General features: G+C 33.7%; 1 protein-coding gene across 1 annotated transcript; it reads right to left on the reverse strand.

Annotated features, from left to right (window-relative positions):
- Positions 1-244: 244 nt before the first annotated feature.
- Positions 245-625, reverse strand: LOC105773750 (uncharacterized). The gene has a single exon (XM_052631966.1). It carries the CDS (start codon positions 623-625, stop codon positions 245-247), a length of 381 nt encoding a protein of 126 aa, XP_052487926.1.
- Positions 626-15,498: the final 14,873 nt, after the last annotated feature.

Below are 15,498 nucleotides of genomic sequence, written 5' to 3' on the forward strand. Positions count from 1 at the left end.
CTGTTTAAGAGCAATTGAAATCTGCAGATTAGGTCGTGACATATATGAATCAAATTCACAATTTACAAACTATTCATATCAGATATTCAGTAATTACACATCATCATCCTGGAATATTCATTATCTAACAAAAAAATTTCCGTCCTTTGATAAGAATAATGAAAAATGGACATACAACCGTAAAGAAGAAAATAAATAATAGGTACAAATTTTAGCGGTGAATGGCGGAAGAGTGTCATAGAGCCTAGCGATCCTTGAAATCGGAAGCGAGTCGAGAAGCGATGGCTGAATGGTACATAATGTCGTGAAATGAGGAGGTGGTGGTAGTCATCATACGGAGCTGCCTGGCCTTATCTTCCGTGAAGCGAGCCGGGGAAAACTTTGTTCTGGCCCATTTTTGTCCCACGTCCGTTAGCGATTCGCCTTGGCGTCTTTGCTTCAGCTCAGTTTTGTTATCGGAATCAATGTAGTCGGGGTCGGACGGTAATCCAAACAGCGGTGCCCACCAGTTGGTCGGGGTAGATAACGTAGTAGTCCTCCGGCGGTCGGAGTCCGGCTTAAGGTGAGCAGGAATAGCAGAGGCGTGGATTCTGGCGGGACGGAAAGTGAAAAGATGGGTAGCCATCAACAAGCGGGGGCTAATGGGAATAGCGAGAAATTGGAAGAGAGTGAAAAGTGAAACATGAGAATGAAGATGTTATATACAAAAAAGATGGCGGAGGTCCTCGGATGTTATATGATTGCGTTGACTATTTTACCCTCTTTGTTTCCCATTTTTTGATATAGGAATAAGATTACCATTTATTTATTTAGCATTTTTTTTCTTTTCTTTATTTAATTAGTTTGCATAAGATTTTTTTTCTAAAAAAAAATATAGAAGACTTCAATAGTGACTTTGGACCACTTTTGACCAGCTTGCACCGCTCATCCGCTGTTTATGGGTTATGGTTTAGCCTATTCTATTCAACATCAAACATGTCTTGTGAGATATCTTAAGTTTAGAATATACACTAGATTACTTCATTTTCCTTTACATTGTCTGCTTTACCTTAGCGAATTTATGAGTGTGAAGGAAGCATTAGATAATTAGGCCAAGGAGAGACCAAATAAATTTAAAATTTTAATTAAAACTTTTATCGTACATTCTTTTGACACGGGTTTAAATTGTGTTATCCCATCTCACCTTTAATAAATATTGTATAAAAATAATTTAAAAATCCAATCGCTTGATTCGTCGAGTGGGGGTTGCGATGAGGGATGAACGGAACTGCAGTTCTCCTAGAGATTGTGATGGGCTTCTGATTTGACAAGTACAGGAAGTCTCGGGTAACGAACTGAGAGGTGAACGGCTTGATTGAAGCTTAGGAACTAACATCATGTTTGGTTGGCTGTAATAGTCATTCCATTACTGATCAATTCAGTGATAAATAGTGATTCCTCCGTTTGGTTCACCAAATCATTCATTCTACGGAATCATCATTTATCTTTTTTTAACAATTTCTCCCATAATAAGCATTCCTCACCATACCCAAAGAATAGCCAAGAAATAAAGAAAAAAACTAATATGCCATTGTTTTTGTTTTTGTTAAGCAAGGTAATAAGTACCGTACTGGTGAGTATATTGTTTTTGTTTTGGTACTAGTGTCACGGGCCGCAGTTCAAAGCCCGTGACCAGCGCACCAAATGCATCCAATGGAGGTCTGTTGCTCAGATGGGGATCATTTGGCCCACAAGAACTGGCCCGATTCAAAGAGATATTGAGAAGCTGTCGATTAAAGCTGGTTGGCCGATAGCGAAGAGATAGCAACTTAGGCTAATATGGTAACTAATCTTAGAAGATAGAGGGAATCATATCTTGTAAAGATTAGATTAGATTTGATAAGGCTTATCTTGTAAATCCCTAAAATTAAGGGATATGGTTAAATCTCAACCGTCGATGTAATTGTATCTTGACCGTCGGTTTTGGGGGAGCTCAACTATAAATAGAGAGCCTCCCCCTCATTTGTACTCACTTTGGGTGTAAAGGCTGACTTAGGCGAGTTTGGAGCAAACGGATCGCTTAAGGCCGCACGGTTTGCGAGACGAAAGGTCTAGCCCCGTGACACTAGTACGTACCAGTATCTGCATGTTTTGGTATACCGTTTTAGATTTATTGATATCTTTAAATATTTTTCGCATATACATATTTATAATATAAATTTTAATTTCTTGATAAATTATATATACATCTAAATTTTAGTTTCTATTTTGATTAAAAATAAATTATATATTAGGATACCCACTGCGATTGCGATGATATCTAGAACATTAGGGAGTTTGGCAGGTGATACAGTGCACGTAGGGAGAATATGTGGGTAATATAATGGGAAGTGTGTTGAGATAGGACACGGTTGGAGGGTACAACACTGTTGGACTGATGGGAAGCTACCTGTTGAATTACGAAGATCCTCTAATAGGTAGGCTTAGGAGTATAGCATCTATTACCACCCTGCCAAGGGATCTTTACATAAGTTCTGATGGCAATGTGCTGAAATCATGTTTTGGCCCAAATGATTATGGCGATTTCTGGGCTTCGGCCCAACACCTATTATTTATATATTAAATTATGATACATTACGACTAGATGAAAATATTTATATAATAAAATTATAAAAAATTAAAGGTGGTTTTTATTTAAATGGTAAAGTTAAATTAACGAAGAATATTATGTTTTGGGTTCAAATACTTTAATTTTTTAAGTTTATCAAAATATAAAAGCCGATTCCCTCAAAATAATATTTTTTGTTTTGTAAAAGAAATAGGCTTTTAGTAATTTCCTGATTGAGTTAGGACCCATTTGATAGATGACACCATATCAATCACCCTTTTAATGTGTAATATAGAAACTAGATTAATAGTATATTCATGGTATGAGTGAATTTTTTTAACAAATATTTTTTTTAAAAACTCACATAAAAATCAATTCATGCTTTAGCTACAACAATAAAGTTAATTATTTATGGCATAATGTCAAATTTAACTCTCAATGTTTACATATTGTCAATTGAGCCCTTCTTATTTTGAGCTAAATTTAGCCCTCCACTTTCCAAAGAGAGTCGAATTAAACCATTTACCTTCCACAAAAGGTTGAATTGTTGTTTTTTAACGGAATTACTGACTAAAGCATTAAATTTTTAAACATGGCAGCCTGCATGGCAATCCACATGTACTTCATGTTATTATTATTATTTTTTAAAAATTATGAACACATTATAATTTTTTTGAATTTTGAATTTTTATATTTTTTTAAATTACTTGTTGACGTGACATATAAAACAAATAGTGTCATGCCAACATGAAGTGCACATGCCATATCAACATTGTTAAAAAATTAATATTTTGTCAACATTTCTTTAAAAATGTGATTTAAAAGATTAATGATCAAATTTATCTCAAAAAAGAATAAGGACCAGACTAAAAAATGCAAACAATGAGGGCTAAAATTATTATTACGCCATTATTTATCGTTCATGGTGTTTGAGTTCAAATTTTGATTAATTTATTATATAAAAATCATAAAATATAACTTAATATATAAAAAATATTTTAATAAATCCATATCTAAAATAATATCCAATTAATCCGTAACACTTAAAATAACTACAAACGCATTATTTGCTTCCACAAAATATACATGCCTCTAAACCCATGTGATAAGCCAATAATAAATGCTTTGTGAAAACTAATAATTCACATCTTAACCCAAATTCAGTGTCTCAGTTACATTGGGGATGAAATTTAAAATACTACAAATAACATTAAATAGGTCATTTATAATAAAATAATAAAGAGAAAATATTTAGTTTATTATCAATGAAGCTTTTAAACTCTACACATAAAATCATGAAATTGACAGTTCATTATAGCATGTGGCATTGCTTTCTCTTTTAATGTGAAAAACATGAATTAAATTAGGTGACTTAAAACATTGTTTATTAATGACTAAACTCACATTTAATGAATTTTATGAGGTCAAGCTCGAAACATATTGTCTAATTCGACACAAAAGACGACACTTTAATTTTAATAATTATTCAGACTTTGTATTTATTTCTAATTTGACCACAAGTCATTACGTATGGGCATATTTGACTTTTGGTATGAATTATATTACACTTGTCAATTTAATTTTTAATGACAATGAATGGTAATAGTAAAATATGAGGTTTCACATTTAAATTTAGGGTTTAAATCGAGTGGGAAGTGTTATATTCATCCTACATTTAATAAAATTTAAACTTTGAGACAAGACGTCATGTAACTTAAAAAACAGAAATTGGTAAGCCAATTTTAACATTCACTGAATCAGACAAATTCATGCAATTGTGGAGCAGGCAATTTCGCACGATTTGGCTTCCCTGTCTTAATATTGGATTGGTGGAGAAGAATCTATCAAGGAAAACACATGTTTTCCAAACGTTTCCAATATGTTGGTTCATGTCGTCTTTGTTTTCTTTTATATAAATTTAATTTACTCTAATCCTTTTCAACTTTTTCTTTTATATAATGTTAGGGCTAAAAATGGGATAATACAGTTTGAATACGTATCAAACAAATGTCTCAAGAGATATTTAATCACCATTTCATTCAAGTTAAAAGACCCAACTTTTAAAATCGAAAGACATATAATCTTTTAAACTTTTAAAATTAAAAGACATTATGTATTTAAATATGTTCGAATTTATAATTTTTTAAGTTTTTTTTTTGTTGAGAAAGGGAACGATAATTAAATTAAACTAAATAAGAGTTTGATACATAGGTACCCTTGAGCATCATCTATAAGTAAATGGGCTAAACAAACGAGTGAGGTAGAACACAAACAAAAATAGTCATTCACAACAAGAATATCCGAGGGAGACACTACAGCAGAACAGGTTTTTAGCGGCGTTTTATTAGGTCTTTAGCGGCGCTTTTTAACGCCACTAACTCCATCTCCGACGCTTCTACGAGCGCCACAAAAAATGCCGCTAACGACAACGTCGCTAACTTTTGCGGCGCTTACATAAAGAAACGCCGTTAAAGATCATGTTCTTTAGCGACGCTTAGAAAAAAAGCCGCTGAAGATCATGTTCTTTAGCGGCGCTTAGAAAAAAACGCCGCTAAAGATCATGTTCTTTAGCGGCGTTTAGAAAAAAAACGCCCCTAAAGATCATGTTCTTTAGCGGCTCTTAGAAGACAAACGCCGCTAAAGATCATGTTCTTCAGCGGCGCTTAAAAAAAACGCCACTAAAGCTCATGTTCTTTTGCGGCGCTTTGGAAGAAAACGCCTTTAAAAGTAATGTTCTATAGCGGCGCTTCTTCAAAAACGCCGCTAAAAGTGGTGTTCTTTAGCGGCGCTTATTTCACAAACGCCACTGTTTTGATATGACTTTTAGCGGCGCTTTTTTAAAAAACGCCACTAAAGATCATGTTCTTTAGCGGCGCTTAAAAAAACGCCACTAAAGCTCATGTTCTTTTGCGGCGCTTTGGAAGAAAACGCCTCTAAAAGTAATGTTCTATAGCGCTTCTTCAAAAATGCCGCTAAAAGTGGTGTTCTTTAGCGGCGCTTATTTCACAAACGCCATTGTTTTGATATGACTTTTAGCGCGCTTTTTAAAAACGCCACTAATTTTGGGATTTTTTAAAATTAAATTTTTATTTTTTCACCCTTTCGCAACAAACAAATCAAAAGCAACCAAATCTAAACTAACCAAAACAATAAATTTATATAATATTTCAAATTAAATGACTAAAATAATATTAATTGATAAATAAAAGTGAATTCATACTTTTCTTTACAAAAGCGTTAAAAGTATTTATGCAACATACACTATGATGGCGGAAGTTATGATCTTTGAAACATCTTCATCATAATCAAGTCTGCTTTGTTGAAGTTCGTCAGTACTTTTTGCTCTCTTCTCGCTTCTCTCGATGCCGCATCTTTTGAAGTCGTAGCTGTAGTTCTTCATATTTCTTTTGAACCTCTGCTTCTCTCGCTGCTTCTCTCGCTGCGACATCTGCTTCTCTCGCTGTAGCCTCTGCTTTAAGTTGCTGCTGAAGTTCTTCATATTTCCTTTGAACCTCAAATGTGGTCGCTTGCATCCGAGCCATCTGGTCTTTTAACCTCGAACTTCACTTGAGATTGACTCCCGAAGCCATGTATTGGTGCGAAATGGATCCAAAATATTGGGTTAATGATAAAGATCCTTGAAATCGAACCCGACCATACTTTTCGGGACCCAAAACTTCAAGAATAATTCGGTTATCGATGTCTTCAAGATGAACAGAACTATCACTAGAAGCAATCGCCAGACTCAATTTTTTTCCTTTAGTTTTCCTAATAAATAAATCACATAGTTAGGAACGCAATATATAGTAAAAAAAACAAATGCAATATAACAATAGTCGCATTACATGCAATGAATTAAACCATTAGATAAAAACACTATAAATAACTAAAACAAGTGAAATCGTATTAAGTAAACGTACCATAATTTCACCAGCTTCAGGAGTCATAGCAGATCCATCTTTCTTCTTATGTGTAATTTCAAAAAGTTGTAGGCGTCCAACTTTTTGACCGGACGACCGTTCCTATAATATAGTAGTAAAAATATTATTTAATAGAAAGTTATACATATTTGAAAATATTAAAAAAGTAAAAATACCTCCGCCTCAGCTACACATGCAAAACTTCTCGACCCGGCTGTGTGAGTGAATTTTTGTTGTCACGTAATGCTTTTTCCAACTCGTTCACGATCCTACATTATAAAATTTTTAGTACGTAAATAGTAAATAGTAAATACTATAAACCAAAATAATTACAATAGTTTGGAAGTACGTCGTACCTCGCCTTTCTGAGAATGCCAAAATCTAACCGCATCTTCCCATTGGTACCTCAACATACCCGTGGGACATTTTGCAATTTCTCATCGAGGTGGTTTTGTCTTATAATAATTTTTCTTCAAAGTACTTTTATTGTCTCTCCATCTTTTCCCAATGCCTTCTTTACATAAGCATCGGAGACTTCTAAAGCAAACCTCGCCTACAAAAACACAAGTTAATAAACTAAATATAAATGAAACTATTTCCCATAATTGTTTATGACATTAACATTTTGTTACCTTAATATTATCGAGGGCTTGGTTTTTGTTGCTATCGGGCATTTGACGCCATGACTCGTAGTTGATAGGCAACATATTCGGATTTCGTGCTAAAATGCCCATGTATCCTCGCTAAAAGTCGAGCTTCGATCCAACAGTGACCAAAAGCTGTTTACGCATACCTTGACACGCTCGATTGGATCTAACTCGTATAACTCTCTAAGTATCGACGTCCTCGACCTCTACGCGTCCCACCATTTTCAGCTACAAATGGTATATTATAATATAAGAATTTGAAAAATAAATCAATTATAAGTCAACATGCATGGAATTAATGTAAGTTACTTTGAACTTAGTAGGATCCTCGTGTGTAATCGGAACATTCAAGATCCAATTTCATCTCGTTGTTCAAGACTATTTGTTTCATCGATTTTGGATCATTTTGAACAATGCTTTCCTTATAATTTTTCTTCTAGGCATTTTATCGCAATACACATAAAATGTAATTAAACTTAATAACTAATTACAACAATAACAGCACATATAAAATAGTTGAGTTATATAATAAGACCAAGATTTAATACTAATGTAAGTTACATATAATTAAACAATTGTAAAATCTTCCTACATCATTATTCGTAAATATCTTCATCCGTATCCTGACGAACCCATTGAAATTGTGCACTAGTACTAGGGATATTATCGTTTAAGTTTTGTTCTGAAAATGGCAAAGTTTCTGATCTGTCGTCGATGTTATCTCTACTTCCACTGCCCATGTCAAACAAGTCTCTAGGGATGTTACGGAGGACAACATACCAACCCCCATTAGTTGGATCTTTTGAGTAAAAAACTTGTTTGACTTGACTTGAGAATACATACGGCTCATCTATCAGTTGTTGTCCTGTGTGAATCAATCGGTCAAAGTTCACCATTGTAAAACCAAATTAATCTTGCTTGATTCCACGAGCTGTATTAACATCGGCCCAATCAGCTCGAAATAAGACAAGTTTCCATTTGCCGTAGTAATCCAACTCAATTATGTCGAAGAAGTCGTCCAAATATTCCACATTTCCTCGATGTGATTATTGTCCCTAGCGCTAGCATAACTTGTAATTGCAGAATTAACAACTATTCCACAATTTTGCGTTCTCCTCAACCTCTCGCGATATTTTGTATGAAATCAGAATCCGTTGATGAGGAACGCACTATATCTTTTAACCACTCGATTTGGACCTTGGGAGAGCCATTTAACTTCGTCGTTTACGCTCTTCCCATTCCAAACCTATTGAATGGAAAGTAAACTAAGCAATTAAAAATGTTATGAGAAAGCATTATAATTTGTAAGCGAAAGCTCCAACCACATACCGTTTGGCTTAACCATTCATAAAAAGATTCTGTAAACAACTTATTGATATCTCGATGTTGTGTTCTTCAGGAGCGCGCACGAGATCTCAATATTTGTTTGTACTCACTATGTTAAAAAAATGTGATCTTTGTTAGAAGATAAACAATTTTAGTTTGATAAATATTTATAAAATTTGTAGAACTTACTTAGTAAAGGTTCCAATGATTCGTGGTGAAACATAACATATCGATGTGCTTGTACCCACGATAAATTATCTAATTCGCAATTTCAACTTTACCGATTGGTTGTCCAAAACTTTGGAACAAATAAGTATCGGCTAAGTCATAGTCCGTGAGTCCAAGATTCCTATTTGGTCATTCAACCTTGTTTCGACATCTTCCAAATATCTCGAGCGAAGGTCATACATTCCTCGCTAAGTAGCCTTCAAAGAATCGATCCTTCGGATATCGCTTGTTGCGGCAGTAAGACTTTAATTTGGATAGGAACCTAAACACAATATACAACATTATCAAAAGTTGTAACTAAAGGCATTGAGGTGAATGAAGGAAAATTTTTAAAATAATTCTTTAAGACCTTACTATGGGATACATCCATCGATAGAAAATGGGTCCGCCAAGAATTACTTCGTACGGGAGATGAATTATCAAGTGAACCATAATGGTGAAGAAGGAAGGTGAGAAGATTTTCTCCATGTTGCATAAAGTCAAAGCGGCTCGATCCTGTACCTTCTGAAGTTCTTGAACATCCAAAACTTTGCCACAAATGGCTTTCATTATGTTGGATAGTTCAATGATACAAGACGTCACTTTCTTAGACATACAACATCGTAGAGCAACTGGCATTAAATCTTGCATCAAGATGTGATAGTCATGTGATTTTAGCGAATATAATCTTCGATCTTTAACACTAACACATCGAGATATATTTGATGCATATGCATCCGGAACCTTTATACCCTTCAACACCATGCAAAACAGTTCTTTCTCCGTTTTTGACATTGAGAAAATAGAAGGCGGCAACAGATATTTCCCATTCGGAAGTGGATTGGGATGAAGATCAGGCCGAATTCCCATTTGGACTAAATCAAGTCGACTCTGAAGATTGTCTTTTGATTTTCCGTCGACGTTCAAAATTGTACTCACAATGTTCTCGCAGACATTTTTCTCAATGTGCATAACATCAAGAATGTGTCGTAAAAGGTGATGCTCCCAATAAGGCAACTAAAAAAAATACTTCTTTTTTTCCACAAGTCCGCCTCATTAGGATCGTCCTCTTCGTTGGAGCTTTCATCGGCTTCATCATTTGATCTTCTGTTTCTCTGCGTGTTTGGCGGTTGGTTCATCTTCCCATAAATAAAATTCATATCTTCCAACATGAACAAGATTTCAGATCCACTGGTCTGGGAAGGAGCTTCTCTGAACTCTTCAGTGCCGTCAAATACAGAACTCTGAAATCTAAATCTATGATTTTCCGGTAACCACCGACGATGCCCCATGTAACAGAACTTCTTCCCATTGTACAATCATTGCGAGCATGTTTGTGCAGCACAACAAGGACACGCATAACGACCCTTAGTACTCCAACCGGATAAATTGGCATAAGCGGGAAAGTCATTTATGGTCCACATCAACGCTGTACGTAAATTAAAGTTCTCATTTCTCAGCACATCGTATGTCTCGACACCAGCCCATAATTGTTTTAACTCTTCAATAAGTGGCTGTAAATAAATGTCGATATCATTCCCGGGCCCTTTCTCTCCAGGGATAATCATAGATAAGATAAGGGAAGATTGTTTCATGCAAATCCACGGAGGCAGATTGTAAGGAACAAGCACTACTGGCCAAGTACTGTAGGCAGTGCTCATGATCTTGAAAGGATTAAATCCATCAGATGCTAGCCCAAGCCTCACACTCCTAGGATCGCTTGCAAAGTTTGGAAATTTATTGTCAAATGCTTTCCAAGCTAAAGAATCTGCCGGATGCCTTAGTAATCCATCATCGGTTCGTCCATCATGGTGCCACGTCATTGACTCCGCTGTCTTCGATGACATGAAAAGCCTTTGAAGCCTTGGTATCAACGGAAAATACCGCAAAATCTTAACTGGCTTCTTCCTCGACTGTGCATCATTTTCATCGTCATTCCCGTCTTCTGTGTTTCTATTTATCCAACGGGATTGGCCGCATACATGACATCACTGTTGGTTTTTCCGATCGCCCCAATACAACATGCAGTCATTTGGGCAGCTATGGATTTTGTTGTACCCAAGGCCTAAATCTTTTATCATTTTCTTCATATCCTTGCATGGTGAGGATTTTTGCAACGGAAACATCTCTCTCAAAAACTCTAATAGCATTGTCAACGAGTTTCGGTCCACCTCCCAAACATTTTAACGAAAAAGACGAACACGAAGGCCATTTTAAAAATTTTGATCCTCATACGTTCTTCGTTCATGTCATTAAGTAGAGCGTAGAACTTTGCCGCTTCTCCATTTGGCTCTTCATGAGGTACACTACTTCCGGTTCGGTAGAAGCAGTTCCACCAATATTACAATCATCAGATGCCATAAAATCCACTGGGAACGATTGCACACCATGATTGTGCATATTAAATGCATCCCGCAACATACCTTCCATGTTATCTCCTCTATCGATCGATGGTAAGCGATGCAGGATAAGATACCTCCATCGTTGAAGAGGAAGTACTTCTAGGGCATTCTCCATGAAAAAGCCATTGCTTATAACCCTTAACAAACCCATCAACAATTAGATGCTCGTATACAACCTCACGATAATGCCAGTTTATGTTGCCACACTTCTTACATGGGCAAAGAATCATGTTCTCTTGGCTTGCATATTGAAATGCAAAATTTAGAAAACTCTGCACCCCATTTCGATAACCGTTGCTAACCCTTGACAAATTCATCCAAGACCGGTCCATTTCTTAATTCTTGAAGTCTGACGTTGACGTAAATTTGCACGGGTTAGTCAAAACGCCAGTTATAACTATAAATGAGTTATGTAAGTTATGTACTAAGTTATGTATTAAACAATAATGTAAGTGAGGAAGGTTATGTATTCTATAAGTTATGTAAGTTATGTAAGTTATGTAAGTTTATATAAAAAAATTATAAGTTATGTATTAAGTAAGTTTATATTAAAATTTTTATGAGTTATGTATTATCTTCATCATAAAAGTAATGTATTATGTAAGTTTACATATATGTAAACTTGCTTAAATTTTAGTAAGTAATAATTTTAAGTAACATACTTAAATTTTACATATAAGTAAACTTACTTAAATTTTTCATATAAGTAAACTTACTTAAAATTTAGTAAGTAATAATTTTAAGTAACATACTTAAATTTTACATATAAGTAAACTTACTTAAATTTTACATATAAGTAAACTTACTTAAAATTTAGTAAGTAATAATTTTAAGTAACATACTTAAATTTTACATATAAGTAAACTTACTTAAAATTTAGTAAGTAATAATTTTAAGTAACATACTTAAATTTTACAGATAAGTAAACTTACTTAAATTTTACATATAAGTAAACTTACTTAATTTTTAGTAAGTAATGTATTTAAGTAACATACTTAAATTTTACATATAAGTAAACTTACTTATGTAAGTTATGTAAGTAATGTATTTAAGTAACATATTTGAGTAATAAATTTAATATATATATTAGTAATAAGTTAAATGAAATTGTAAAATATATTAAAATATAATAAATTTGAATTTTAACTTTAATTTATGTATGTTATGTGAATTTTAACTTCAAAACAAATAAAAATAACTTTGAATTAACTTATATATGTTATGTTAGTTTTAACTAAATTTTTGTAAGTTATCTAAAATTAAACTTAAAAAATTTGAAAGTTTGAAAATTTTTTCCATGATTCAAATTAAATAAAAGAAAACAAAACAAAGTAAATTTCCGTGATTAAAATAACAACTAAAGGAAAAACCAAAATTTTGGAGGAAAACATATAAATATTTGCAAACTATATACAAGCTTTTAACCAAATGTTTATATTATTTAGACATAAATAACCTTCATTTTCAAATAATTTAGTTGCGATATGGAATAATATGTATACAACAAATAAGCATATTTGATATCAATGAAACTTAAATGTGAAAAGAAAGTGGATTAATTTGTTTTTAATGTAACGTATAGTTAAGAAATTTGAATAATTTTAAAATAAACAAATTTAATCCAATTCCCAATACAATTTATTAAATTGTTCCTTAATTGCTCAACATATATAGCAATCGTTGATGGATGATAACAGAAAACATAAGTCAGAAAAGTACATGGCAAAAGTAAAATAAGTAAAATGAAACATAAGCTAAAGGAAAACATCCAAAACCAATTACATATATACAAAACAAGAGCCCCAAAAGAAACATTTTTCCCTAAACATCTGATTTAAGTTATGAACTAAAACATACCTTAATATTTCACTCAACTTTGTCTACTTCACTCTCACCAGCAAATAGAGACTGCAGTGAGAATTATTTATTTTGTTAACTGATTTGGGAGAATGCATATAAATAAGGGAAAAACTGTCAAATTTTAACATGTACCTACCCAAACAATAGTTTAGCCAAAACACAGGCAGCAAACCAGATGTCAATGGTCAGATATGTATTAAGTTGCACCAAATATTAATTCTGCCTACAATAGATGAACCATGATCAGTTAGCAGCAAATATTTTTTCATTTTAGCTATCAAATATGTAAAAGTTTATCGATATCACAACCAAATATTACTTGGAAACATTAAATGGCAGCTTAAAACTTTACCAATTTTAAAAAAAATTCAAATACTTAGAAAATATTGGGTTCCATCCATCGCAAAGATTCTTACATTTTCATATTTTACCGATATCTACAAAGATTCTTACATTTTCATATTTTACCATTCCTATTGGTAGAGATATTGCTTTATAACTAAAATTTATTATTGCAAACATTCTTACATTTTCATATTTTACCATCTACAAATTTAAAAAATTATTACGTAAACATATCTAAATTTGTATTATAATATTTAGGTAGATGATAAATTGAAATTGAGCAGAATGGTTATTGGATTAGATATTGATATTTATTAATAAAATTTAATATTTAAATAAACTTGTTATTATTGTTATTACTTGAAATACATTATATAGTACTATAAAAAGAATGTTTAAAAACTATTTCCTCAACGTTAAATTAAAAAATATTAAAAAGATATTAAAAATTTATTTTGCAATTTAACATGCGGGACGAGAACTGAACCAAACAATGGATTGGCAATCACCATTTTCATGTCTACTGTATAAACAATGGATTGGCTTCAACTCAACCAAACAAGTATTAAATCACTGACAGTCACCGGACCAAATAAGTGGATTCAAAACAGTAGCTTTATACCTTGGAAAGTGTATCGGCCAAAACTGAAGATGGAGTCCGAAAAGCTTCTGGGAAGGTTGAAGCTTCAAATCGTCGGTAGCTGAAAGAAAGGAGCCGCTTTAGCCTTCACTGGAAGCGGGACGAGAGGAAAGGGAAAAATAAAAATAAAAACAGTTAGTTGCTTAAAAGGACGAACTTACCGATGGTTGCGGCACCGGAGACGGACGGAGAATGTGATGCAGCACAGGAGACGGCAGAGTAGCAGGTGGTCGGGTTTGGGGAGCTGTTAGGGATTAGGGGAGATTTTAGGGATTTGGGGGGAGAAAGAATTTTGGGGGAAATCTGGGGGAGAAAGAATTTTGGGATAACAGATGAAAAAAAACGATCGGGTTCCAATTTTGGTCAGAATGATGGAAAAAAACGACGCCGTTTTCATCTAAAAAATTAACCATTTGCGGCGTTTATATTAAGCGCCACTAACTATAAGTCGAAACGCAGTCGTTTCATCAACAAATAGCGCACACCTGTGGCGTTTTTGAATAAACGCCACTAATAATATAGCGAAACGACCTCGTATCGATAAATGTTAAAACATTTTTGTGGCGTTTTAAATAAAGCGCCACTAAATATAAATCAAAACACAGTCACTTCATCAATACTTACCTCAAACTCGTGGCGTTAAAAAAAATCGCCACTAATAACATTTAAAAAACGACAGCGTTTTTATAAATGTTAGAATAATGTTGCGGCGTTTTAAGCAAAGCGCCACTAAATATAAGATCAAACGATGTCGTTTCCCCAACATTTAACTCAATCTTGTGGCGTTTCCAAACAAACGCCACTAATACCATTGACAAAACGACAACACTTCGGTAAACATAAATACAATTTTGCGGCGTTTCATGTAAAGCGCCACTAAATATAAGATCAAACGATGTCGTTTCCCCAAAATTTAACTCAAGCTTGTGGCGTTTCCAAACAAACGCCACTAATACCATTGACAAAACGACAACATTTCGTTAAACATAAATACAATTTTGCAGTGTTTAATGTAAAGCGCCACTAAATATAAGATAAAACGATATCGTTTCCCCAACATTTAACGCAAACTTGTGGCATTTCCAAACAAACGCCACTAAAATAAAACATATAAAACGTAACGTTCTGCAGTATCAGGCACAAATTTTGCGGCGCGTTTTAGAAAACGCCACTAATTTCTAACATTTTGCGGCGTGCGGTTGAAAACGCCACTGAGGACACTGATCAAAACGCAACGTTTTGCCATTTCTGAAACAAAGTTGCGGCGTTTTTATATAAACGCCACCATGAAAACAGAGTAAAACGGCATCGTTTTTCATACTAATCCATATTTGTGGCATTTTTTACTAAAACGCCACTAATGCATAAACACTAAAATAAATTTAATTTCTATCCTTTTTTATTAACCTTAAACCCTTAGAACCATAAACAGTAAGACATTAACTATAAAAAACTAAAACCTAAACCGTAAACCCGAAATCTAAATAAAAAACATTAACCACTGACGGGGCAACACTAAACCCTAAACTGTAATATACCCTATAACACCCTAAACTTAATTTAA

This window comes from Gossypium raimondii, chromosome 6 (genome assembly GCF_025698545.1).
Source record: "Gossypium raimondii isolate GPD5lz chromosome 6, ASM2569854v1, whole genome shotgun sequence".
NCBI classification, from domain to species: Eukaryota; Viridiplantae; Streptophyta; class Magnoliopsida; order Malvales; family Malvaceae; genus Gossypium; species Gossypium raimondii.

What these genes read in the sequence shown, in the direction of transcription:
- LOC105773750 (XM_052631966.1), bottom strand. Translation starts at nt 625, where the DNA reads ATGGCTACCCATCTTTTCACTTTCCGTCCCGCCAGAATCCACGCCTCT.